The sequence below is a fragment of the Theileria annulata genome, chromosome 4 (genome assembly GCF_000003225.4).
Source record: "Theileria annulata chromosome 4, complete sequence, *** SEQUENCING IN PROGRESS ***".
Classification (NCBI taxonomy): Eukaryota; Apicomplexa; class Aconoidasida; order Piroplasmida; family Theileriidae; genus Theileria; species Theileria annulata.
In genome coordinates, this window is record NC_011098.1 from 797,501 (window position 1) to 821,998 (window position 24,498).

The 24,498-nt window shown below is 29.9% G+C and overlaps 12 protein-coding genes across 12 annotated transcripts, besides 10 other annotated features; 5 read left to right on the forward strand and 7 right to left on the reverse strand.

Moving 5' to 3' along the window:
• Positions 1-286: 286 nt before the first annotated feature.
• Positions 287-2,437, reverse strand: TA08240 (uncharacterized protein; the record flags this gene model as incomplete). The annotated part of the gene is made up of 1 exon (XM_947972.1): positions 287-2,437. One exon carries the CDS (start codon positions 2,435-2,437, stop codon positions 287-289), a length of 2,151 nt encoding a protein of 716 aa, XP_953065.1.
• A 230-nt stretch (positions 2,438-2,667) lies between these two features.
• On the forward strand, positions 2,668-4,075 carry TA08245 (uncharacterized protein; the record flags this gene model as incomplete). Its single annotated transcript, XM_947973.1, has 5 exons — positions 2,668-2,730; positions 2,836-3,144; positions 3,332-3,629; positions 3,712-3,919; positions 3,949-4,075. 5 exons carry the CDS (start codon positions 2,668-2,670, stop codon positions 4,073-4,075), a joined length of 1,005 nt encoding a protein of 334 aa, XP_953066.1.
• Positions 4,076-4,119: 44 nt separating this feature from the next.
• TA08250 (uncharacterized protein) lies at positions 4,120-4,623 on the forward strand (the record flags this gene model as incomplete). The annotated part of the gene is made up of 1 exon (XM_947974.1): positions 4,120-4,623. The coding sequence occupies one exon, from the start codon at positions 4,120-4,122 to the stop codon at positions 4,621-4,623; it is 504 nt and encodes a 167-aa protein (XP_953067.1).
• A 220-nt stretch (positions 4,624-4,843) lies between these two features.
• TA08255 (DNA-binding chaperone, putative) lies at positions 4,844-7,165 on the reverse strand (the record flags this gene model as incomplete). The annotated part of the gene is made up of 7 exons (XM_947975.1): positions 4,844-5,615; positions 5,730-5,822; positions 5,854-5,943; positions 5,978-6,232; positions 6,290-6,413; positions 6,453-6,950; positions 7,030-7,165. The coding sequence occupies 7 exons, from the start codon at positions 7,163-7,165 to the stop codon at positions 4,844-4,846; spliced, it is 1,968 nt and encodes a 655-aa protein (XP_953068.1).
• Positions 7,166-7,419: 254 nt separating this feature from the next.
• On the reverse strand, positions 7,420-8,070 carry TA08260 (uncharacterized protein; the record flags this gene model as incomplete). The annotated part of the gene is made up of 1 exon (XM_947976.1): positions 7,420-8,070. The coding sequence occupies one exon, from the start codon at positions 8,068-8,070 to the stop codon at positions 7,420-7,422; it is 651 nt and encodes a 216-aa protein (XP_953069.1).
• Positions 8,017-8,070: a sequence feature (Signal peptide predicted for TA08260 by SignalP 2.0 HMM (Signal peptide probability 0.982, signal anchor probability 0.000) with cleavage site probability 0.312 between residues 18 and 19).
• A 427-nt stretch (positions 8,071-8,497) lies between these two features.
• Positions 8,498-8,821, reverse strand: TA08265 (histone H2B, putative; the record flags this gene model as incomplete). Its single annotated transcript, XM_947977.1, has 1 exon — positions 8,498-8,821. The coding sequence occupies one exon, from the start codon at positions 8,819-8,821 to the stop codon at positions 8,498-8,500; it is 324 nt and encodes a 107-aa protein (XP_953070.1).
• Positions 8,822-9,589: 768 nt separating this feature from the next.
• On the forward strand, positions 9,590-11,901 carry TA08270 (uncharacterized protein; the record flags this gene model as incomplete). Its single annotated transcript, XM_947978.1, has 4 exons — positions 9,590-9,657; positions 9,711-9,728; positions 9,796-10,297; positions 10,381-11,901. The coding sequence occupies 4 exons, from the start codon at positions 9,590-9,592 to the stop codon at positions 11,899-11,901; spliced, it is 2,109 nt and encodes a 702-aa protein (XP_953071.1).
• Positions 11,902-12,066: 165 nt separating this feature from the next.
• On the reverse strand, positions 12,067-13,896 carry TA08285 (Tpr-related protein family member, putative; the record flags this gene model as incomplete). Its single annotated transcript, XM_947979.1, has 1 exon — positions 12,067-13,896. The coding sequence occupies one exon, from the start codon at positions 13,894-13,896 to the stop codon at positions 12,067-12,069; it is 1,830 nt and encodes a 609-aa protein (XP_953072.1).
• Positions 12,172-12,240: a sequence feature (9 probable transmembrane helices predicted for TA08285 by TMHMM2.0 at aa 20-42, 239-261, 271-293, 334-356, 376-398, 411-433, 478-500, 521-543 and 553-575).
• Positions 12,268-12,336: a sequence feature (9 probable transmembrane helices predicted for TA08285 by TMHMM2.0 at aa 20-42, 239-261, 271-293, 334-356, 376-398, 411-433, 478-500, 521-543 and 553-575).
• Positions 12,397-12,465: a sequence feature (9 probable transmembrane helices predicted for TA08285 by TMHMM2.0 at aa 20-42, 239-261, 271-293, 334-356, 376-398, 411-433, 478-500, 521-543 and 553-575).
• Positions 12,598-12,666: a sequence feature (9 probable transmembrane helices predicted for TA08285 by TMHMM2.0 at aa 20-42, 239-261, 271-293, 334-356, 376-398, 411-433, 478-500, 521-543 and 553-575).
• Positions 12,703-12,771: a sequence feature (9 probable transmembrane helices predicted for TA08285 by TMHMM2.0 at aa 20-42, 239-261, 271-293, 334-356, 376-398, 411-433, 478-500, 521-543 and 553-575).
• Positions 12,829-12,897: a sequence feature (9 probable transmembrane helices predicted for TA08285 by TMHMM2.0 at aa 20-42, 239-261, 271-293, 334-356, 376-398, 411-433, 478-500, 521-543 and 553-575).
• Positions 13,018-13,086: a sequence feature (9 probable transmembrane helices predicted for TA08285 by TMHMM2.0 at aa 20-42, 239-261, 271-293, 334-356, 376-398, 411-433, 478-500, 521-543 and 553-575).
• Positions 13,114-13,182: a sequence feature (9 probable transmembrane helices predicted for TA08285 by TMHMM2.0 at aa 20-42, 239-261, 271-293, 334-356, 376-398, 411-433, 478-500, 521-543 and 553-575).
• Positions 13,771-13,839: a sequence feature (9 probable transmembrane helices predicted for TA08285 by TMHMM2.0 at aa 20-42, 239-261, 271-293, 334-356, 376-398, 411-433, 478-500, 521-543 and 553-575).
• A 251-nt stretch (positions 13,897-14,147) lies between the features above and the next one.
• Positions 14,148-16,398, reverse strand: TA08290 (SfiI-subtelomeric fragment related protein family member, putative; the record flags this gene model as incomplete). Its single annotated transcript, XM_947980.1, has 3 exons — positions 14,148-15,460; positions 15,588-15,641; positions 15,723-16,398. The coding sequence occupies 3 exons, from the start codon at positions 16,396-16,398 to the stop codon at positions 14,148-14,150; spliced, it is 2,043 nt and encodes a 680-aa protein (XP_953073.1).
• Positions 16,399-16,558: 160 nt separating this feature from the next.
• Positions 16,559-20,359, reverse strand: TA08295 (chromosome segregation protein (SMC homologue), putative; the record flags this gene model as incomplete). Its single annotated transcript, XM_947981.1, has 1 exon — positions 16,559-20,359. One exon carries the CDS (start codon positions 20,357-20,359, stop codon positions 16,559-16,561), a length of 3,801 nt encoding a protein of 1,266 aa, XP_953074.1.
• Positions 20,360-20,904: 545 nt separating this feature from the next.
• TA08300 (serine/threonine protein phosphatase 2C, putative) lies at positions 20,905-22,297 on the forward strand (the record flags this gene model as incomplete). The annotated part of the gene is made up of 6 exons (XM_947982.1): positions 20,905-21,025; positions 21,064-21,416; positions 21,501-21,608; positions 21,705-21,833; positions 21,909-22,068; positions 22,170-22,297. The coding sequence occupies 6 exons, from the start codon at positions 20,905-20,907 to the stop codon at positions 22,295-22,297; spliced, it is 999 nt and encodes a 332-aa protein (XP_953075.1).
• A 1,383-nt stretch (positions 22,298-23,680) lies between these two features.
• Positions 23,681-24,370, forward strand: TA08302 (uncharacterized protein; the record flags this gene model as incomplete). The annotated part of the gene is made up of 2 exons (XM_947983.1): positions 23,681-23,869; positions 23,900-24,370. The coding sequence occupies 2 exons, from the start codon at positions 23,681-23,683 to the stop codon at positions 24,368-24,370; spliced, it is 660 nt and encodes a 219-aa protein (XP_953076.1).
• Positions 24,371-24,498: the final 128 nt, after the last annotated feature.

Consider the following 24,498-nt stretch of genomic DNA (forward strand, 5'->3'; position numbering starts at 1 on the left):
ACCTTTACAGAACTACTGTGTATCATATTTTCAGCTTCTCTTAGCTGAAATAATCCTATATTTTCATATTCCTCTTTTAATTCTGCTAAATTGAGCCCATGGTCTCACTTTTCAGGCTCTTTAGCCTACCACCCAAATCTCATTCCGGATTCCATAATTTTCAGTCATTTTTACCCTTTATTATCATTTTTATATAATTAATTTAATTATATAATTTATACTAAATATTATCCTTTCTATATCCTATCACGTATATATTTAAATATAGTATACACTAATGAGTATATTATTGATTAGAATTTTCTACGTATTGTAGAACTAATCTTCTCCCGTAGAGGTGAACATTTTTTAAATTTTCCATTGCCAGTTTGGCGTCGTTTTTGGACATGAAAACGACAAATCCGAACCCTCTGTGTGTGTTTCCAGCTGATTTGGGGATTCTAACGGTCTTAACATTGGCGTAATACTTAAACAGTTCCAGAAGCTCCTTCTTAGTGGCTTGGAATGGTAAATTCTTTACAATTATTACGTCATTTTCCTCCTTTGGGCCTTCTTCCTTATTTCTATCGTACTTTGAAATCGTTTGCTTATTCTTGGATAGTTCTAAGGTTATTATTTTACTTCCAATTACTGTGCCACAAAGTCTTTTGATAGCTTCTTTAGCGTTATTTACATTGTCAAATTCGATAAATCCATACCGAACTCCTCCCTTCTCTTCTAATTTCGACCCATGTGGCTTTATTATTTTTGAAATTACAAACCCTTTCAAACTTGAGAAATGCTTTTCAAATTCTTCCTCACTCACATTTCCATCTATATTACTCACATACACACTTACATGGCCTATTCTATTCTCAATTCTATCATCCGATTCAATCTTGTCATCAAGTTGATCATCACTGTCAGTATCATCAACTTTATCATTCAATTCATTAATACTGTCATCAGTATGATCAGAATTTACAGTATTGAGATTAGGTAAGAGAGATTTTGGAACTTTTTGTAAATATAATGGTAAGTTTTGGAACATTTTATATGAAAGTGTTCTGAAAGCCTTTTCAGATTCAGTTTTAGAGCTGAACTGGACTAGTCCAAGTAATTTAAAAGGCGAAGTGGTGAATTTAATAATTTTCCCGCAGGAACTAAACAGACGAATTAGTTCCCGATCCTCTGTATCATGAGGTAAGTTCTTAATTAATAACACATCTTCGTATAAATCTTCTTCATTATAGTTTGTAACTTCGGAGTTTATGCCTTGGTCTGAAAGCCATTTTTTAACTTTGTTCAGGATAAATGATTCTGAAATTGCCGCATTTACGCCTGCCTGTTCGCCCTTTAAAATTTCCTCTGGGCTTATTCTGAGATCTGATGCGATTGACTTGATTGCTGAATTTATGTCAATGTGTAGAATGTTCCAAATCGTCCTATTTTCAATTTCGCTCCTCTTCTTTTTAGCTTTAAATTCCGAGTAACTTGTCTCATCTGTATCCTTATTCCTATACTTTTTCCCCTTTGGAATATACTTTTGAAAAAACTTTAGATTATTTGACTTGGCGTGTGAAATTGTGATGATTCTGCCTGAGAAAATTGAGTTGTTTTTTTCTTCAATGAATTTCAGGGCATCGGACTCGAAACAAAAGGTTACAAAACACATTCCGCGTGTTATTGCGCTTTCAGATACATTGTTTCCCGTCGTTATCTCGGATATGTTCCTCTTGTTGAGTGGGATATGGATCTGCTCAACCTTCCCAAAGGGCTTGACCAACTTTCTAATCATCTCCTCAGTAACGTTATAAGGTAAATTAAATATCACAACTCTATTCATATCTATATTACTTGAGTCAGTGGAGAAATTTTCAGTTTTGAAACCTATTCCACTAGAATCCTCTTCAATAGCATGTGCAGGATCTGCATCTGGTTCATTATCGGCAATCTGTGATTCATCATCTGAATCTGAATTATTAAAAGTGATATGAACACGTTTAGAAGAAATTCCAGCCTTTACTGGTTTCACTTCAGTGATCACTTTCACATCTTCATCTTCTCTTCCGTATTCTCCCACACTTCCACCCTTTATGCCATTAATACCATTAGTTATGCCATTAATACAGTTCAAAGAATTATTGGAGTTAGTATTGGCTCGTTTGGAATATTCAATTGTAACTTTGCATGAGTTAAAGTAAGAATTATTATAATGGTTAAGAAACTTTGTGGCATCGTTTTCTGAGAGAAAACCTACGTAGCAAATGCCTCTGGAAATACGTTTTAACTCATTATTAACCTTTTTCTCCTTAGTTAGGAGTCGAATATCAGATTTAGTAACTCCGAGATCTTTACATTTCTTAGTGATCAACTTATCAAGTGATTTGTTATCCAAACTGTTTGGAATGTTCTTGATAATTAGTCTACTCTTATCGCCGTAAGGTTCAGAACTCATTATCTCTAAAATTCTCTATTATTCAAGAGCATTGTAATTTTATAACTTAAAAATCTATTATCTGGAATCCTTCCAATACTTTTATAAATTACAATAATCAGTATTTTAAAAATATAAAAAATATACTAAAATAAAATAATTTTAATATTAATTAATTTTCTTTATTCCTCACATCAAAATTTTTCACTCACAACATTAATATTATTTCATGAGGATGTTGGATTTTAATAATGACTTTGTATTCATTGGAATCTTACTTTATTTCACTTTTAGAAGATTTAATTAACCCAAATGTTATTACTCCTTAAATTTTCTTAACTCTTATTCCATTTACTTATCACATTTATTAATATTATTTGAATTAGTTAATATAATTAGTAATTTAATGATTAAAATAGTTTTCTTTGAATTCTTCCATTATTCTGTACTATACTAGGGTTATATTGGTTTTATTTCACATTTTGAGGAACTTGAGGAGTGGCACTGCCATATCTCTGAGGGGAATTTACTACAACTGTGCTCACATTTTCCAGAGTCAACAAGACTCAAACCAAACTATAGCTGAGATAACTCAGAGAACAAGACTTAGTAGGAAGGATTTACTAATTATTTCTTGTCCCAAATCTTTGATTAAAGGCCATTTAACCATCTCTGAAATCTTCAATCAACATCAAATTATTAATTCAAATTGTATTTCCATTTTTCAAGTAAATTTATACTAAAATTACCAACAATTGAATATAAATTTAGCCTAATGGAATTTCATTTTCTTCTATTTGTGATTTCGATATTCAATTTCATTATTCAAAATTAAATTATCTTCTGGTTACAATATTCATCAGTCCACAGTTACTATACTATTAACTATGTTCATTAGATATATTTATGGAATAGATAGTGGAGAAAGAAACAGTATATCATAGATTATTAAAGTTTGGCTTGATTGAGAGGTTAAATAAGTTAAATATCATAATTAACATAGACATAAACCATGTGCAATTATACTTTCTAGAGGATTTCCAGGTTTTCCCCTCAAACTTTACATTATTAGACTACTGCACTAGGGAACTCGTACATAAAATATACCAAAAGTCTAATAACCAATTCCCTTTTATTATTCTAACTGATATTAACCCTTCAGGATTAAATATTAGTCTCAATTTCTTTAGAGGACCCAGAAAACTTTCCTATTGTACAAATCACTAATTATATTAATAATATTAGTTAGATTAATTAGATTAGTTATATTATAGTGGTATGATGTGTATTGATAGATTTTCCGGAATGTGGAATAGAGAATTTGTATTGGATGTATTTTAGAAGTGAAGAGAGGATAAGTGGAATAAAAAGTGTATTAACTAGTAGAGATTTGAGAATAATAGAAAATCTAATTTATGAACTGGAGTCTGAAAATATCTTTAAAAATAATAATTTGGAGTGGATTCCTAACACACCCAATTTAATTCATTTGAAAAACACAAGGTTTGTTTTTATAAAATAATAAAAATTAGAAAAATTTTGGAAAAATTCATTTCCGAAGGTTTCACTTATCAATTGGATGATCTTGAGGAACTCGAGGAACTTGTTACAGAATCACTCAACACACTCAATGATTACTCTCATCTCCTTATATCGTGATTCCATCCCTCTTCAGTCAATGATTTCATAATTTTAATAATTTGATGATTTCATATTTATCATCTTTTAGGGTTAATAAATTTCTGTGTTCAAATTCTTTTGTATATTATTTTAATTTTCTAAAACGTAATAATTTATCTTATTTTCCAGTTTTACATTATCGCACACTTTCACTCAAGTCCATTCAGTCATTCAGTACTATTAACTTCAGTAAGTCACTCAATTCCATCCAATCAATTAATATTGCTGGCTGTATAAATCACACATTTAGAATACCAAATGTAGTTTTAACTAGTGGAATCGCTAATACTAAATTAACAAGTAATGTTAGAGAAATAAGTACACTCAAGAGAAGGAAATTTAAAATAAAAAAGCACAAGAAGAAGAAGCGGAAGAAAAGATGGTCGAGGATGAGTTTGATTCCCTGGAGACCAACACCTGAGCTTAAACAGATCCACAGATCACCTTCAAAGGTAAGGAGAATAGTCAAGGAACGAAGAAGGAGAAATAAAGGCAATAGAACACTCAGGATACCAAGACAACGTTAACACTAATTTACTCCATATATAGTACATTGTTTGAAATATACTAGAATACATATTAAACTATTAAAAAATTAGATTTTGGGTTGATTATGACCTCATTGAACTGATTGCAGCTTTAATCTAAAGTAAATTTGTGTAATTGGATTGAAAACCTCTTTGAATCTTGCTAAACACTCTTTGGGTGTTTTTCCAGGCACTTCTGAGGCGATTTTTCTCCATCGAACTACAGGGTCGATATGCGAGGGATATTTCTTAAGTGCAGCTTCAAACGCCTAATCATGAAGTCATTAGTCCTATAACTTACAGTTTGTTGTGATTCACTCCAACCACTCATGTTTACTCCATTATTAACACCAGTATCACTAGTACTGGCAACACATTTACCATTGACATTACTACCGTTAGTATTACCACTGTCTGTATTACCATCATTAGTATTACTACTGTTGTAAAGATATGGTGTGATATCAGAATTGTTTGCGATGAGTTTTGACATTTCAATACATTGAGGTGCTGTTTTGGTCTTGACATACTTTGCAATCAGATTCCAACGTCCTGGTGTTCCAGCTGGATTTATCTCAACTCCTTTTGATAATCTCTTCAAATCCTCCTTTGTCCATTCACCCATATTATCAGATTTACTCCCCGTAGACTGTCCTACAGTACTAGTTACAGTAGGCTCTACTGTTGTGGTATTATTGTATGATTGGTTTGGATTGATTTTGAGTGAAATTTGTTGGAATAGTTGTGAAAGTTCAATTTCTTCATTGTTACTTAAGGCCAATTCTTTAAGTTTAGGGTCTAATAACTTTAGGTCCTCCAGATATTCATTATCCGGGCATCTTTCAAAGTCAAATTCAAGTTTTAGAATATCATACAATTGAGTAGAGAATTTTTTCATTTCATCATAGTCAAGAGTTACTAACTTCTCCAATGTACTTCCAATCTCACCCAAACTTATACATTTCTGATATATCATTCTCATATGCTGTCTTCTACAATTAATTTATAAATTCAATATATAATCTATTGTAGTATAGTATAGTATAGTATAGTATAGTCTAGTCTAGTATAGTGTAGTGTAGTATAGTCTAGTATAATGGTATTACAATTTTTTGGTGATTTGTTTTTGGAATTTGATTTTTTCGGTAAGTTTTTCAAGTTCTAAACGTTGTTGTTCTTTTTCAAGTTCAATTCTTTTCCTAAAAATATCAATGAAATATATGAAATTACAATTCAAGTAATTTAGCTTCTTGTGCTTGTTTCTGTTTTATTAATTTCTCATTTCTTATTCGATCTTGTCTTCTCTTTAATCTAGGATCACTAAACATATTATATATTTAATTGGATAGAATACTATTGTTGTGTTATATCAATAAGTTTTTGTATTCTTAATTGTTCTTTTTTAATGAGTTTTTTTTGAACTTTTAAATTTTCTCGTTCCATCCAACGTTTTTCTTCTCTACTCTCAGCATCTTCAAGTAAATGTGGAGCGGCATGACTAAATGTTCGAAGTGTCTCAAAACAACGCCAAAATTCATAAAACTCCTCAACATAATCATCATCACTTTCATTAGTACCCAATAATGGAACTGGTTTAACTCTTGACCATCTAATTATATATATTAGTATATATAAATATTAGTATATAAGTATTAGTATGTGGTACCTTGAATTCATTTGAAAAACTGGTCCAAATAGTAGAAAAAAATCCTTTCTTTTAGCTTCTTCATGTGTTGGAATATATTCATCAAATGGTAAATTCGAATCATATTCAAGTCTCATATCAGGATCTAATATACAATAAAATAATAAACTAAGTAATTAGATACCACTAAGAATAGTGAAAGCGTCTTGAAGGAGTAGAAAGAGTTCGGATTTTTCTTCTTTTGAGATGTTGGAGACTTTGTACTTGTCACTATATTCTTTCAAGTCGTCTGGTATTTTCTGAACTACACCCTTGTCCGGGTGTAGGAGAAGTACTAGACGTCTGTAGTTGGCTTTGATTTTAGCTGTTTCATCCGAGTCTGTACAGTTCAGTAGTTCGTATGCGTTTTTCTCCTTTGCGATAAAGTTCCGAACAAACCCCAAAGTCTTTATACTCTTAAACTTCTTGTCACGCTTCCTACTGACTTCCTCATCCCCTGACTCTGACTCTGATGACGGGAAGTCTGATAGGATTATACGAGTCCAAATTAACTTGTAAAAGTAAGAAAATGAGGAAGTTTCATACTTTTGGCAAAAGTCAGAAAATGCTCTCACTGGCTCCAAATTCAAATCTAAAAATTCAAAATCCTCCTTCTTCGTACTATTATCCACCTCAAATATTTCTAAACTCATTATTAATCAATTAATTTATAATTATTTATAATTATATGTTAAATAGTATGAATAAGTTAGTTGGAATACGTTTTGCGTTAATATTGAGCTTCCATTCTTTGAGAAGGAAGAATGTAAATCCTGCTGGTTCGATAGTTTTAGTTCCTTTTGAAGATTTTGGTGAGATCTTTAGTCCTTCGTTATGACTATGGTTACACAGTCTCATCTTGCGATAGAATTCTCAGGATTAAGAAAAAAAGAATCCTCAATAACTAACATTAAATTTCATTTAAATCATTTATTATTACAAATTTTATGGAAAAAATAAATAATTTTAATATAAACTAGGGATCACCACGACATAGTTTCAAATTTTTAATTTTGTAGAATCTCTCAAAATAATTAATATAATTCATATAATTAATTATTTTAATTAATATATACATAACCAAATATTTAGTTGGTGTAACATATTATAGTTTAAGTTAATGTATTTGTTGATTGATCTGATGCGTTACCCAACGGATCAAAATTATTAGGTTTAAGTAATTCTACAACTAGATATTTAGAGCATTTCCCTTTAATTTCAAAATTTAGCCAGAATGATTCCATATCAAGTAATCCGTCATTGAGAACATCTTGGAATTCAACTGTTTTAGCTTCCGTTTTATTAAGAGTAACTTTTCGTTCATGTAATCTGTAATGGTTTGAAAGGTGAAAATTATTATTAATGGTTCCAGGAGGACTAAGTGTTAATACCACTTCATTAGTACAATTTCCACCGCCACTATTATAAGGTTCTCTAGGTGTTAATTTGACTTTTAAACTTTTATAAATTTTCTTTTGAAGGTATTCTACATTACCTTTGGCAAGACATTGTACAACTCTATAGATTTTTTCAACTGTACGGTTACCTAATCTTTCGGGGAAATCAAGATCTAAAACTGTCCTTTGTAAACCAACTGGTTTATCATTTAATACTTCCCTGGTATCCTGATCAAATCGTGTTATTTGTTTAGTATTATTTTGATATGGATCTTCAAATGTGAATATACGATGTAATGCACTACTCGATTCTGTATCACATATTGCGATTAATATTATTAATACACTTGTGTATAATCTTATCATTATGTGGTCTGAGAACTGTTTAATGTGGAATAAATTACACACTAGAGATATTTACACATTTCTAAATAAATTCAAAGGTTAAAAATAAATTAATTAGTGTAATTTTTCAGTTGATGGAATTATTTGGAAAATATTCCAAATTCTAAATTACACTATAACAGGCACCATACCAATCATAAATATACCAAGATTTAAAAGCTAAGATTTTAAAGGGAAATTTTTAAAATTAATAAAATTAATTTAAATAATTAAAATTCAGTACAATTGATAAATTTATCGAAATAACCTAACTCCGGTAACATTCACAAAAATTACACAAATTTACCAAAATCTATGGGTATAATGTAAAATAGAGAAAGAAAATTACGGCTTCTAGTGAAGCCTAAGAAATAGAATCGCCCAAGATTAATTGACTTGATTAATGAGTTTAATGGTGTTTGCCTGTGAATTTGGTGACGGCTTTAGTGCCCTCTGAGACGGCGTGTTTGGCGAGTTCACCGGGGAGAACAAGCCTTACAGCGGTTTGAACCTCACGAGAGCTGAGTGTTTCCTTCTTGTTATACTTGCAGAGCTTGCCTGCCTCAGTGGCGAGCTTCTCGAAGGTGTCAGTCACAAACGAGTTAAGCACTAGCATCGACTTCTTGGAAACGCCTGTATCTGGGTGTACCTGTTTCAGCACCTTAAATATATAAGTGCTGTAGGTCTCAGAACGGGCCTTCTTCTTTCCCTTATGCACACGCTTCTTTACCATTCTTGATCTATACCATTATTAGTACAATTAACAATTTTATCAATTAATTTTAATAATTAAATAGTTAACAAAATTTAATAAATCTAATAAATCTAATAAATCTAATAAATTTGATAAATCTAATAAATCTGGAAAATTAATAAAAATAATCTATTGGTTAATAAAAATAAATAAAAATAAGTTAAAATAATAATAAAATATAGTAATAAATAATAATAGTAGATTTACTAACATATTCTGAGTACGATATAGAAAAATATCAAGTGACAGTGAAGTGAGTGGATGGGAGGGGCACAACAATTTGGGGCATCTGAGACACCTTTAAGGCACACCATGACACAAAATCTAAATATCGTCAATTTATAAATTCTTCTTCACACATTTCTTACATAAATTGTTAGATTTAATTTTTCACTAATTCTCAATGATAGGATATGGATTCAACACTCTGTTGGAAATATATTAGAATCAACGGAGAATATTACTGTTGAAAATATTTTCCAATCAATACCATTTCCATTACACATCTTAACTATTTCATACTCTAATCCATTTTTACAATATTTTATACTAAATTTATAATTCAACAAATATTATATAAATTATATAAGAAATTATAATTATAAATTATAATTGATATAAATTTTATAAAAATAAATTTTAGCAACAATCTTGAAATTATAATATATAAAATATATTAATATTAATTATATAATAAATATAATAATTTATATATTATATTGTATATTAAGTAATATAAGTTTATGAATGATGACATGGATGATTATTGATTATATTGATGGTTTAAGTAGTATTGACGATGATTCCATTACAAAGTAAACAAATTTACACTATTACACATTTTCTATATATTTATAATTTATTGTAGTTATTTATTAATTATCAAGTATATTGAGAAATTTAATTTTCTTTTGATTTAATATTTTTAAAAAATTATCTTGAAAATGTGTTAGGGATGAAAATGTCTTAGTGCAGAGTAGTGCTAGGAATCCGCACGATTTTGACGATGTCGACAATTATTATGACACATTCGAAAATTTAACACCAAACTTTACAAACAATAAATTAAATTACACAGACGATAAATTAACAGAGTTAAATGATGGTAAATATGAGTCGAATGACGGTAATAAGGTAAATTTTAACCCTTTGAAAGGGTTTAAAAGGTTAATTTTAAATCGAGCTGAATCTCAAGACTCGATTAACTTTTTACTAAAAACTCAAGAAGAAATTTTCTTCGAAAAGTGTATTAATTATTTGAAACTGCTCAAAAAGGAGCGGAAACTGATTAAATCAGAGCAGAAACAGCTTAAAAGAGAAAATAAAAAGGAGAAATTAACAAATTCTAACACTTTTGAACAGGGTTCTAAACAAGTAAATTCACTTGTAGGATCTGAATTCTGGTCCGACTACTATAAATCATTAAAAAACGCTTTCAATCAACAGAAACAACAAGTAACCTTCCATTCAGCAATATTATATTTAATATAGCTAAAATAATACTAATTAATAGTAAAATATATTTAATAATGTATTAGTTGGGTCACTTAATATCAGAGGGTTGTTACAATCTTGACACTCAAACCCTTTGTACAAAGTGTAAATATAATCACATTAAACAGTGCATTGATATTACAAATTCTAAATCTACAAAGCCAAACTTGGATAATTGTTTGGATATTACAATTACACATAAGAAAACAAATAAAGTTATAGATTCATTTAGTGTTAATTTGACCCCTGAAACTGATAACAAGGGTATTACCAAGTTTGTAAATAACATTAAAATATCAGTTAAATCAAACCTTGGCGGCACAATGGATACTTATGATCTAACAAATACTGACAACACAACAGTAAATATGGTTGACAATCCTGAAATCAATTCTACCAATAAAACCACAGAGTTTAATCTGAATGATTATTATATGGATCAACCTGATAATGAAACTTCCAGTGAAGACGTTAACAGTGAACCGGACATGAATTCTGAAGTTAGTGATTTGTTGGAATCGGGTATAAAGTTGCATGCATTTAAGATAAATAATAGAGGTGTGAATTTGCCTTTATTTTTGAATATTGGAAACCCTGATAGTGTATATTCTGGTCAAGGTTTTGTTAGTTCAGATAGTATTGGTTTGTTTAAAATCGCTGTAGTTGAGGCCGTTGAGCCGAAGAAAACACTACTGGACAAGGTTCGTAATGCGATACCATTTGAACTTAATAACTCAAATTGCCCCTGTAAATGCACAAATCAAAACTCCTGTAAACCTTTTACCACTTCAACTATTCTTCAGAATTATAGAAGTGATGGTGTTAGTAATGATGGTGTTGGTGTATTTAATAGTTTAATAAAAAGTATAATGAAATTTACAGGAATTCCATTATTGAACACGAATAACACTAATGTGTCGGAAATTGTGAATGAAAATGTGTGTTTGTTTCACAGAAATTTGATTACTGAAGTGGATAGGAAGAGATTTGGTAAAGATGTTTATTGTAGGATGAAATACTTTGGAAGTGTAAGTAGTGATAAGCCTGTGAGAGTTTTGGACCATACATTAACCATTGGTTCAAGGGTTTCTTCATTTTTTAACGGCTTGTATCAACAGCTTCTATGTGTTTCAGGTGAAGACCCACCTGAAGATTGTGAACACTTGAAACACAAGTACACATTTATTATTCGTAGTCTCAAGGGAAAACGCTATGGAAGGAACTTTACTATATTAAATACCACCAGCGGTGAACATTTATGTCTCGATTTACTCACTCATGAGCTCAGATTCGCACGCGAAAACCACTTCTCAAAACTCTTTGTGCCCGCTATTTTTAAGATTTTGCCACTCAAAACTGTTGTCTCTGGTGTTATTACTGATGCATTTAACTGCTATTATACTTATTACAGAGTCGTATCATCAGCAGGTAAACGATTTAAACTTGCTAACAAGGTGTTTAACTTGGACCATGAAGATAATGAAGATCAATCGGAGGTTAAAAGAGAATTGTTGTGCCCAAATAACTTATCCACAACTGATCAATTCATTAATATTTCAACTTAATTTTGTAAAATAACTTTTAATTTATACTTTTTAGTGATATTTACTATTAATTTTGGTTTATATAATGTTTAGTTTGTAATATATATTATGTATATCTATAGTAGTATGTATATAATATCGGGTTAAAATCAATCCTTTATAATGAGTAAAACCAAGATGCTAGATTTATATTTGTATTTTGCTCGCCATCTTTAACCAGTAACACAGGGCATTCCAGGTTGTCATGCCATCGGTTGGCCACTGGGAAGGGTCGTGTTTCTTATATTCTGTTATATAACCTATGCTATAGAAAGCTAAGAACACCATAAGTAGTGCCCCAACATATTGAACAGGAAGCAATACTGCACCTCCAGCTCCACCATTTCCTACCATACCAGGAAACCCTAAAGCTAATAGAATCTCATGACACATATAAAATATTATTGTTAGAAATGTGGACATCTTGGGTTGATTAACAATAGATCGGGATATGGATGAGTCTCTATAATGAAGTGAGTATATAAATATGATAGCTAGGGAAATCTGGAGTGGAATAAGAATATCAAAGAAGTGCCAGATCCAACCATAAACATCATCACCCGGATCGAATTCGCCTTCGTGGTCTGCTTTGGGTTTGTTTGCGTTGTAGTGTGTCCATCCACCAAAACTAAATTTAAATGAATGTAGGAGGAAATCGGTTTGAGGTGACCAGTCTGGTGCCTTTAATCTTAGGATAGCAATGATTACTGGTGGAAATGCTGTAGCCACCAGAAGAATCATTTCAATCTTATCAATAAGATAGAATGGTACAATCATACCAGGTGCGATACCAGGATATATGGAATAAACAAGGCCCATACCAACAATGACCATAGCAACTGGAGAAACTAGTTCAGGCCATTTTGGTTCTAGGCCACCATACTTTGGAGCCCTATAGTTGTAGAACGCCCAGGTCCATAGTACTGAAGCTACAAATGCGATAAGTATTGCTATGGATACGTCAATTACGACAACAAGGTAGTCGGAATTGTATTTCCTCCTATTACCAAAGATGGATGTAGCGAAGTAGAGTATTAGTGAGGTGACCATTGGAAATGAATTTTCACCAGCCATATAGAATGGAAGATATCTATAATCTACAGCATAGACAAGGACCATATTAATTCCAAACACAAATCCGGATATGGCCATAATCACATAATAACCGGTTACATGACCGTTATCACCGCCAGTGACAAAAACTATTAGGAGAATTACAAATGTCAGGAAGTTCAACCAATTGGTAATCATGGAAGGAATAGTTAGGAAATAAAACTTGTATTTGTATATAGCCTCAGAATACTCCTTCTTAAGTTCAGTGAATGCAGATTTAACATTGCCAAATGCAGGTGATTTGCTATTCGCGGTTGTATCTTTTGCCACTTCTTTGTAATTTTCAGCGACGGTATTGAACTTAGTGATTACCAATTTGGCCTTAGAAACTACATCAGTTGATTCTCCACTAAGTTCTCCGAGTAACTCTTTAAGACCCTTATCATTAGGACTAGAATTACTAGCGGCTTGCTTGAGTTTAGTGACTTTTCCTTGAGCATTTCTTTCAGCTTCAGTACCACTACCTAGTTCATTGTATAGTGTTTGGGCTTGTTGAGATAGTGTACCGGCCTTTTGTCGGAGACCATCGGTATCAGTTGCACCAGCTGCTGCTTTAAGGTTGGCGGCATGAATTTCTATCGCAGTATCTTGAGTCTTGTTATATACTTGTTCCATTATGTTACCAATGAGCATGCTTGGAATACACCAGAGTTCCAGTGCACTTGAAGTAGTCCTAACGAAGACACTGAATAAATTTTCAGGTAACTTGAACCTCAACAAAGCAAATGGAGCAGCACTGTACGAAAGCCTAATATTAAGCATCATAGCCAGACCAGCAAACATATAAGCCACAATCTGTAGAGGTCCGTCTCCATCATCTGCCTGATAATTCGTAGTAGGATTCGTATCACCAGAAGAAGACATTGTTGCGATATAGTGATAGCGATAACAACTGAACTATTCCAGTAGGGTGTTTAGTGATATATTCGTTGATTGTACCAGGACTATTCAAAATTTGAGTGATCCTGGATCTATTCCAGTGATTTTATTGCTGTATTACAGAAATATTACTTAAAATCACAGTATCCATCAGAACAAAAATTAAACTATATATTACACCGTACTACTAATAATATTATACAATATATCAAATATTATATTAAAAATATTAAACTTTATATTATCATTTGGTTTAATTGTGTGTTTTTACAATCGATAAAATCAAAATTACAAAGTTCTTTCCAATTTCCTGGTTCTAATATGTTTAGATGTGGGTGCTTATCGATTTTTAATTGCCATTCCATTCCAACCCATTTCCGTTGTATAAGTTTCCCTTGTGAGAAATATTCTAATTCCTCCTCATTCTCATCATAAATTAAGGTTTTAAGAAAATCTCTCCCAAACTCATGAACATACGCTGTTTTCCAGTCAATTACTACCGCGGCTATTTTCAGTGACTTTTTAAAATTATATTCAAAACAGCCTGGATAAATTAATTCAACATTGTATAAAGCCCTGCCAACTAAACCAATCCTATTATTCAATGGATAATGATAAATCTTCATCCATTTGTATATCTTATTCTCACTTATTTTCCAATTACCATTTCGGAATTCTCTTTTATCAGCTGGTAAATTTGTGTCACGTGAGTTGTCATTCAAATTTCTATTGCCAAATGAGAAACTATGATGTAGAGTTATGATTGTATCATAAGATTCGATTTGTATTCTATCATCACTTTCATCAATGAGCAGTGAGTAAAAGGCTTTAGATTCACCTTCCCAGAGTATATTACCATCAAGCGTTATTCTCAAGTTTTCTAGTCCCTCGTTAAAAATAAATTTAAAGGCAAACCACTTGTAATCCTTTACAGTAATATAATCCGAGTGTGTCATTTCAACAAACTCATCATTAGCCATTTTAAAAAGCTTAATTCTAGGAGCTGTATCACGATAATGTCGTTTATCGCCGTAATTTAGTCGAAAACTGTTATTTATCAAGTTAACGTAAAAGCCTTTTGGTGTTTTACCTATGAAATTCTCACTAAAACGCCAAATTAATGTTCCCATGTACCAAACTTCATTACACCCCTCCTTGAAATAAAACATATACTCAAACATCCTAATTTTATAATCATAGTCTATTTTTTCCTTCAAATCATTATTATAGGATAGGCATATACCATTGATTTTAATTCGTTCTGAAGTTATATCACGCCACTGGGTATCTTTTCCTGGTTTATGAAACAATTTATACTCATTACCAAGTAAAATTAACACAAATCTTTCCTTTCTTTCTGAGATAAATACAGAATTGGCACCTGTATCAGCATTTTCAGACTCCCATATAACAAACCCTTCCTCCCTTACGGAGGTAAATTTTTTACCTAAAATACAATTATATGATCTAAAATCATTCATAAATCTATGTTCAAATTTATCTGTTGATTTCTTTATATCAATATCAAGTTTCACTCCATTCATTTCATCTTCCACATTAAAAATTGAGGTTAATCAGTGTAATTAGTTTCATTTGATTATATTTAGATTTTTTTATTTTCTGTTTCCTTTTGAAAAATAAATGCTTAGTATATAATTTAGAAATAGATCTAAGACTAAATTTAGAAATAATTATCAGATCTAACATATATTCATTTATTTGTATTAGATCTAATAATATATTATTAATTATGAATTATATTAATATATTTGTTATTAGATTGAGATGTTAGTCGACATTCATGAGATAACTCAGTAATTTATCTTCTGGATTGGTTTCATGCTCAGTGATTTGCCATTTATTCCCTTCAATCTTCGCAATTATGTATTTATCCGGGAATAGGATATATCTTATACCTTTTTTCATATCTCCAACAAATTTTACTGGCGGTAATTGTCCTCTCCTGTGTTTCCAGATTATCTTCCTTCCGCACATGATTTTTCTAATCGGTTCATCAAAATACGTAATTATCAAGTGCTTTGTTTTTTCATTATAAGGGTCGTCAATGTGCAGTACACCATTTGATCTGCCTAGACTAGTATTTCCAACCACGTGAAGACGTGTATCGAGTTCACAGGAAGTTCCGGTCCAGGGATTGAGAAAAAACTTGTTTTTCACCAAGTCAAATGATATGCTTTTTGGAATAAATGAGGACATGTATCCAAAAAAGTTCCAAATTACATTATTTTCATACAAAATTTGAAAACATGCAAAATTAAACGCAATTTCTAGAATCAAGTCCACCAGCTTAACTTTACAATTGGATATTTTACACTCGTTGTCATCTAAATCCTTAAAAGTGAGTTTTTGCACATCATATCTCGTGTGTGTAATATCCACCCATGGTTTATTTTTACCAAATCTGCAACTCAACACTGGAATACCATCATTAAGTCTAGCCTTGTGTTCATACTCTTTTCTAACCATTTTTAACACTTTTTTTAACTTTTTTAATAATAATGTCTAATTTTGATAGGGCACCCTAACCTTAACTAGAAATAGCTAGCCAATTTACTTGACACACAAATCCAACTAAATATATACCCAAATAACTAATTATAAATAAATATTTATGTAAATTTGGTTATTAAATTTTTTGTCTTTTGTTATTAAAATCATCTGTTTCTATTGATTTTTGTGTATTATCTGAATTTGAGTGTCTGGTTACTGTTGATTTCCCATTAATGAACTTGACTTTAAATAATATATTCGCATTAGTGAACATTCCTTCCTTTAAACTAATGATAATGAACTGTGAGTATTGAAAATGTTGTTTAACCATTTTACCAATATTTTGTGTATGACTTAGATCCAAAGCTGCGTCAATTTCGTCAAGGATGTAAATTGGTGCTGGTTTTACCTTTAACATTGCCAATATCAAAGCTAATGCTAACAGTGATCTCTGTCCTCCAGACAGTTCCGATAATGAATTTTTCCACACATTGTTGAAACAGATTTTCATTACAATTCCAGAACTAATATCCTTACCATCTGATGGCACTAATTTACAAGTACAATTATTCAACAATAATGAAAAGATTTCTGAAAAGTGTACATTAACTCGTTGGAACATTTCTTCTACACTTTTCTTCTTTTTAATATCTAATTCTGTTATTGTTTTTTCTATCTTATCCTTATCATTTTGTACTTTACTCAACTTTTTCATCAAGTCGTTATATTCATATAATAAGTCGTCATACATTTGCTGTGCCTTTTGGTTAATTCTTCTACTTAACTTTTCCTTTAGTCTGGTTAACTTTTCTAATTTTGTCCTGACATATTTCAAATCAGGATCTGCAAATTGATCATCTTGTATATTAGCCTCTGAAATACCATCTGGTACATTGGATACTTCACCATTGTCTATGGTATTAATTTGATTAGCTTCATGGATATCTGAGATACTTGATCTACGTGTAATTTGTATATCATTCAAATCAGTTTCTGAGAGAAATGGATTCTCACGTTGTAATTTAACAAGTTTAACATTGGCTTCGTTAATATCTTTTTCAACAGTTTCTAAATCATATTCTAACTGTTTTATACTTAAACTTATTTCATCTACACTTGCCATCAATTGTTCCTTCTCTTTTAATATTCCGTTTATAGAATTTTGTACCTCTGTTACATCACCATTCCCTTGACTCAAATGTGTGTTAAATTCATCAATTTCACGTTGTTTTAACTCAATTTCCTCATCTTGTGTTTGTTTTAATTGTTTCAAATTCTCCAGTTGTGACTTCTTAAGCTCAAGTTCGGTCTGATTTGATGTCAATTGATGTTCAATTGTACTTTTTTTAAGTTGCTGGTCCATATTCTGTTCCCTTAAACATTCCAATTGTACACTTGACTTTTTTATACTTTCCTTTAACAATTTTATCTTCGATTCTAAGTCCATTCCTCCACCCAAACTCAATGATTTTAACTCAGCACTCAACTCACTGATTAATCCATTTAATTCAGTCACTCTAGACTCTTTAATTACCAATTCTTCCTTTGCATTGTTTAATCTTGTCATTGTATTGTAATACTCATTATTTTTAAGTCTTAACTCTAGTGACAATAGGTCTGACGTACACAACTCCTGCTTACTCTTCAGGTCATATAATTCATCCACCATACTCTTACAACTTACCACATTCCTGTTAATATTTACAATTTCATCATCTATTTCAGCCAACTGCCGTTGTAACTTTTCTAGCAACGTCACCGATTTCAGTAATTCGTTAAGGTATTTATTACCTCCACCTGACATTGTGCCTGAAATGTCATATTTATCGCCTTGTAATGTTGCTGTTGGAAATCTCTTCTTCAAATCTTTAGAATACGCAATTTTACGTGCATCAGAGTCGTTACTACAAAATACACAATTCCCACCAACATACTGTACCAACTTTAAATATTTCTCATCATAATCAAATACTTCCCAATATCCCAATACCAAATTATCCAAAATTGAACTATTATTATCTAATTTATTACCAAGTTGATTACCAACTATTTTGTTACCAGACTGGTTTGTAACTGATTTATTAACAGGTTGTGTGATTACTGAACTACCTGTGCTTGATAAATAAGATTTAATATTATTTAAATCAGATTGATTGAGTAGATAATTGATTTTAACATCGTTTAGTGGTATGATGGTGATTTTTTTATTACTTTGTGATAGATTATTAAGTTTAAATATGAGTCGTGCTGATTCTGAATTTTGTGCCACTAAATAACTGAATTTATATCCAATTAATACATGTATTGGTACTGAAAATTCTAATCCCAATTCATTCAATTTTATTATATCATATACTTGTCCTAAATATTCTTCATCTCTATCTCTATCACTACGGTCTCCAGTATTTCTGTCCCTAGTATTTCTATGTGTATTCCCGTTGTTAATATATATTTTGAATCGATTAATAAATTGTTTATGTATAGTAATTTGATGTTGTAAATTATTTTTTTTATCATTTAAATCATTAATTTGTGAGTTCAAATGTGTAATTGGATCTGATGTACCAAATTGTCCAATTTTATCTTCCAAATTCTTAATTTTAGTATTAATTTCCACCTTTTTCGCCTTCAAATTCTGTATTTCAACATCAAATTCTGATCTTGTAACATTAAATTCCTGTAATTTTGACTCCAACTTTGTTATTTCCACTTTCAAATGTGAGATCACACGGTTAGTATTTGTCAGTTCAGATTGATTTGCAGAGATTTTCGATGTCAACTGTGTAATTTGACCTACTTTCCCACCAGAATTTGCAAGTTTCTGTAATTGTTCCAACTTCTTCCTATCCTCTTCAACTCTTTCTGCAAACTCTTTTAACTTATCTACAGCACCAAATTCTCTTAATTTTACTGTACCATCTTTTATTTCCATTTCTAGATCCTTTATATCCTTTAATAATTCTTTATACTCTTTTTCACTTATTTTTCTATTGCTCTTTAGTTTACTCATTTCTTTATTCAATACATCGAGTTTACTCATTTCTTTATTCAATTTAGTTTGTAAATTGTGTAAATCCGATTCTGATTCTTTTAATTTCTCATTTAATGATTTGATGTTTGTTTCAGTTTCCGATTTTTTACCTAATTTTAAATCCAATTGACGTTGTTTTGTGTTGAATTTATCCGTCAACTTGTTTACCAATTCATTATAATATTTATATTGTAATTTTATATATATAATTCTGAATTTATCAAATTCCATCTTCACAGTGTTGTAACGCTGGAAATCTTCCTTATCACTCTTCAGTTTCTCCATCATCGGAGCAATATCATCACTTATAATTCGTCTAATTTCTTCCATTTTCTCATCTTTTCTCTTGATTAATCTTAGTGCTACAGTTTTCTTATTCTCGTATACTCTTGTGCCACTCGCTTCCTCAATCAAGTCCAAGAGTTCTCTAGGTCTCATATTTACTACTTTAGTTACTCTGCCCTGCATTATTAGGAATCTGGCATTATTCACATTCATGCTGGCGGTGTCATAAAAGTCAAATATATTCTTTGCGGTAGCTGGATGGTTATTTATAAAGTATTTATTCTTTCCACCCAATGCTATTTGTCTTGTTATGGTTATTTCTTTCATATTACGGTATGGGTGCATTAAACTCGGCATTGGATTGGTGTTGTTAATTATTATTGTTACTGTTGCACGGGTTATACCCGCCTGTCCCTGTTTATATATTAATTCATCAAGTTTGTTTGCGCGGACTAATGAGAGATCTGTAATTCCAAATACGAAACAAAGTGAATCTAATACATTTGATTTTCCGCTACCATTTAAACCTGTTACTGCATTAAAATGAGGATCCAATGGACCTATCACAGTACGAGTTGAATAACTCTTAAAACCATCCAATATTACATATTCTATATACATTTATATTACACATGGATTATAGAATTATCATTAATATTTGAATGTGTAAGAACATTGGAAATTGTTTAAATTTGATTAGTTAATAAATGTGTTGGATGAATAATTTGGAATATAATATTCCAAATTATATTTAATAGAATAAAAGATATGTGAGTTGGAATTTTGTTAGATTTAAGGTTTTTTGGATGGGGTGACGGTGATCTAAGAAATTAAGGAATCATTAATTATTTTGTTATTTATCTGAAATCAAGATAAATATTTATTCTTTCAATAAAATTTATAAATCAACTTCAATTTGTAAATAATTTTCTAAATAATTTTGTCAACTTTCTAAACTTTTTGGGTAATTTTGTAAAGTTTGTGGACTTTGTAGACTTTCTGGATTTTATATATTTTCTGGATTTTGTATATTTTGTAGATTTTATAAATAATTTTGTTATACTCATTGATATTGTGAAAATTTTGTTATTACTGTAGTCAATCTATTCTACAGTATTCTGTAATTTACATCTAAAATATTGTAATATATCTAAATTTATTGTAAAATGTCATACTCTTCTAATTCAAGTTCACAAACTTCTTTAATTGAGCCTATGATTCAAATAATTAACCCTCTTGATTATGAAGATTATGGATTCTTCTCTGTCTCAGCACATACAGATATTGGTATCTTTTAACTAAATTTTCATTTTAATATTGTATAGGAAATCGTAAGAGTCAGGAAGATCGTTTTTTGATAGTACCGAATTTGGGTAATGATAGGCACAATATATCATTTTTTGGTGTCTTTGATGGTACCGTAGGTCACTTTTCTTCTGAGACTATTCAGAAGATAATTATCAGACATTTAACAGAATCGCCAGCTTGGCAAAATCTATTAAATGCACTAGAAACTGGCAAAAATATACCCAACTTAGCTTCTGAAGCTGTATTTAATATGTATAAAAGTGCAGATGAAGAATTACTCTCACTATGCTCTGAACATCTTCAAGATTACGCTTCTACTACTAGTGTTACTGTTCTCATTATCAATAATTATATCATTATAGCACATCTAGTATCTATATATTCAAATAGTATAGTTAAAGGGTATAGTTAAAGGGTTATATAGTTAGGGATTAAGAGTATAATAATATATTAGGGTGATAGTAGAGTAGCTGTAAGTTATGAATCAAGAGGTAATTTAGCATCAAAATTCTTAACTATTGATCATAAACCAAATAATCCAGAAGAAAAAATGAGAATTATCGTATCCACCCATTCCACTCATTTAATTATTTAGTTATTCAGTCAATTATCCAGTTAACTAGTTAACTAGTTGGTATATTAGAATAATGTATTATAGGCTTCTGGTGGATCAGTAGAATTTTTATGTAGTCATTCAAATAATCCATTTTTAAGAGGTGGTGATTTTACTATAAGAAAAGCAAGAGGTGATCAACCCATGCAATTACAATATTCTAGAGCATTTGGTGTATCTAATACTCAATAAACAAATTAATTAGACTAATTAATTAGATTCATTAAAGAGATTAAATAAATTTGTTAGGGGAAAGATTTGAAGAAATATGGATTGAGTAGTAATCCAGATATAACAATATTTGAGAGAAATGATACACATAAATGTTTATTACTTGCTTCTGATGGTTTATGGGATATCATGTCATCTGATGAAGCTTTCAAAATCTTATTCCAAGCATATTTTCAACGTATACTCATACACTAAGTAGTTATTAGTTAGTAGTTAGTAGTTAGTACTTACTAGTTAGTAGTTATTAGTTACTAGTTATTGGTTATGAATATTGAATAGATGAGAATCCTACAAAAGTATTAATTGAAAAAGCATTGGCAAAACAAAGATCAAGATCAAAAAATGCAGATAATATTACAGCAGTAGCAGTATTCCTTAATCAAAATAACATCACATATGATCAATAATTCGAATCACATTACTCTCAAATCACACTAATCTCATATATCACAGTACTACTCTCAAATCACACTAAATTCATTAGTATATTACTTTATTAGTGAAAATATATCACATTGTAATGTATTAATGGGAAAGTAGATTCAGGTGAAAAATTACCTGAAGACAATTGTCAAAAAATTGGAATATAATCAAATATATTAATTTATTTCTAATCAAATTCATTATATAATAAATTTATTATATTTATATAATTAATTGTGTATTGTGTACAATAATTGTACTATGTAATGTGTGGTGTAGTTTATTAAGAATCTTTTATATATAATGTACTTTTATAATCTAATATACATTTTATTCATTGTAATTTATTAAATACAATAATATATTAGTTATATATATTGAAATAGTTATATTATTATTACACACAAGTATATTTAGAATTTGAAAATTGTAAAAGTAATTTGTTTAAAGAATAAATTAAAATTTACACCAAGTAGTTTAGCACTTTATCCTTTAGATTTTCAAGTAATTTCCAATTTTTATACGACATCATTTCTTAGGATATTTGGCAATCTTCTGAACCTATTCCAATCAATATCAATTATTCTATACCGTATATAAATAATTACACATTAATTATACACTATTTAAACATTAATTATATACTAATTACACATATTGATGAATTGGTTAGAACATTTGGTATTGGAGATTTGAATAAGAAATTAAAAGAATTAAAGACTAGTACAGGTAAAAATTTTAATTTTAAATTTCTTTAGAAATTCTGAATCAAAAGGTTTATTAAAATGTGTTTAATATCTTTAGGTTAAGGAAAGTAATAATAAACTAAAATTAGCTAAAGAAGCTGAATCTAAAGCTAATTCATTAATTTCATTAATTAAAGAAAGAATTCATTATTCACATGAAATTTAATATTGAAAATTGGAAATTTAGAGAATAAGAACATTATATAACCAGAAATTAGGAGAATTAGAAAATTAGGGAAATTAGTTTTAAAAATGAGTTTGGATGTGTATAATTTGAATTTGAAAGAATTGAAACAATTAAATTCATCATTAGCAAATTATAAATCAAGTAATTAAATATCATAATAGAAATTGTATTAGATTGTTTGATGAAATTACATAACTTACAGAGAGTAAATCATAACTTAATTATTGAAAATACAAAATTAAGACAAAGTATTAAATATGGAAACAAGTAATTTAAACCTTAATTCAACCTTTTTAGATTCTTCATACAATCTCATAATACATTGTCTCATCAAAGTAACCACATGTTTAGTTAATTTTTATATAGCTAACTCTTATAGTATAGTATTAAAAATATGAATATGAATAGGAAATGGATTGGAAATAAATGTGGAGATGTTAGAGGAGAGTGTGATGGTGAATTTCAAGTGTGTATTAAGTCCATCAGAGATGAGTGATTATTACAACTGTGACTTTGAGAAGTTACAGTACAAAGTAATTCTCACGGAATGGTACAATAATATTCTACAAAATTCATCAACTCTAACAACAAAAGAAAATCAACTCACACTCAAATCATTAACTGTAATGTTTATATGTTAAAATTTATTATAGGAAGGATGGAAATATATGATAACAGTACATTTACAAGGGAATGATAAGAAATTATCAGCACAATCAGAATTCATATATAAACGAAATTCCAATAAAAATAACAACCAACAAGATAAATTAAGGGAATCTAATCAATTTAGGGATTCAATAGAATCATCTGAATTAAAAGAATCTACAGAATCAAAGGAATCAACTGGATTAAAGGAATCGGCTCAATTAAGAGAATTAGGAGAAAAATTGGAAAATGTAAGAATATGTGAGAAGGAATATAGATTAAATATTGGAATGGATGAGAATGAGTTTGTAACGTGTAAATTTAATGAAAATGACTCAGTTGAAGATGTTGTAAATGTTTTCATGGCGAAAAATAAATTAAAATCCTTTTTAAAAGATTCTTTAATTCAAGAAATATATAATCTAAAATCCTCAAATGATTCCATCAAAACTATTGATTTAACTGATTTAATTTAATCTTACAATTAATAATATATAGTAATTATATTGGACAGCAATTATATTAGATAGTAATTATATTAGATAGTAATTATATTAGATAGTAATTATATTAGATAGTTGAATTGGATAGTTAAATTGGATAA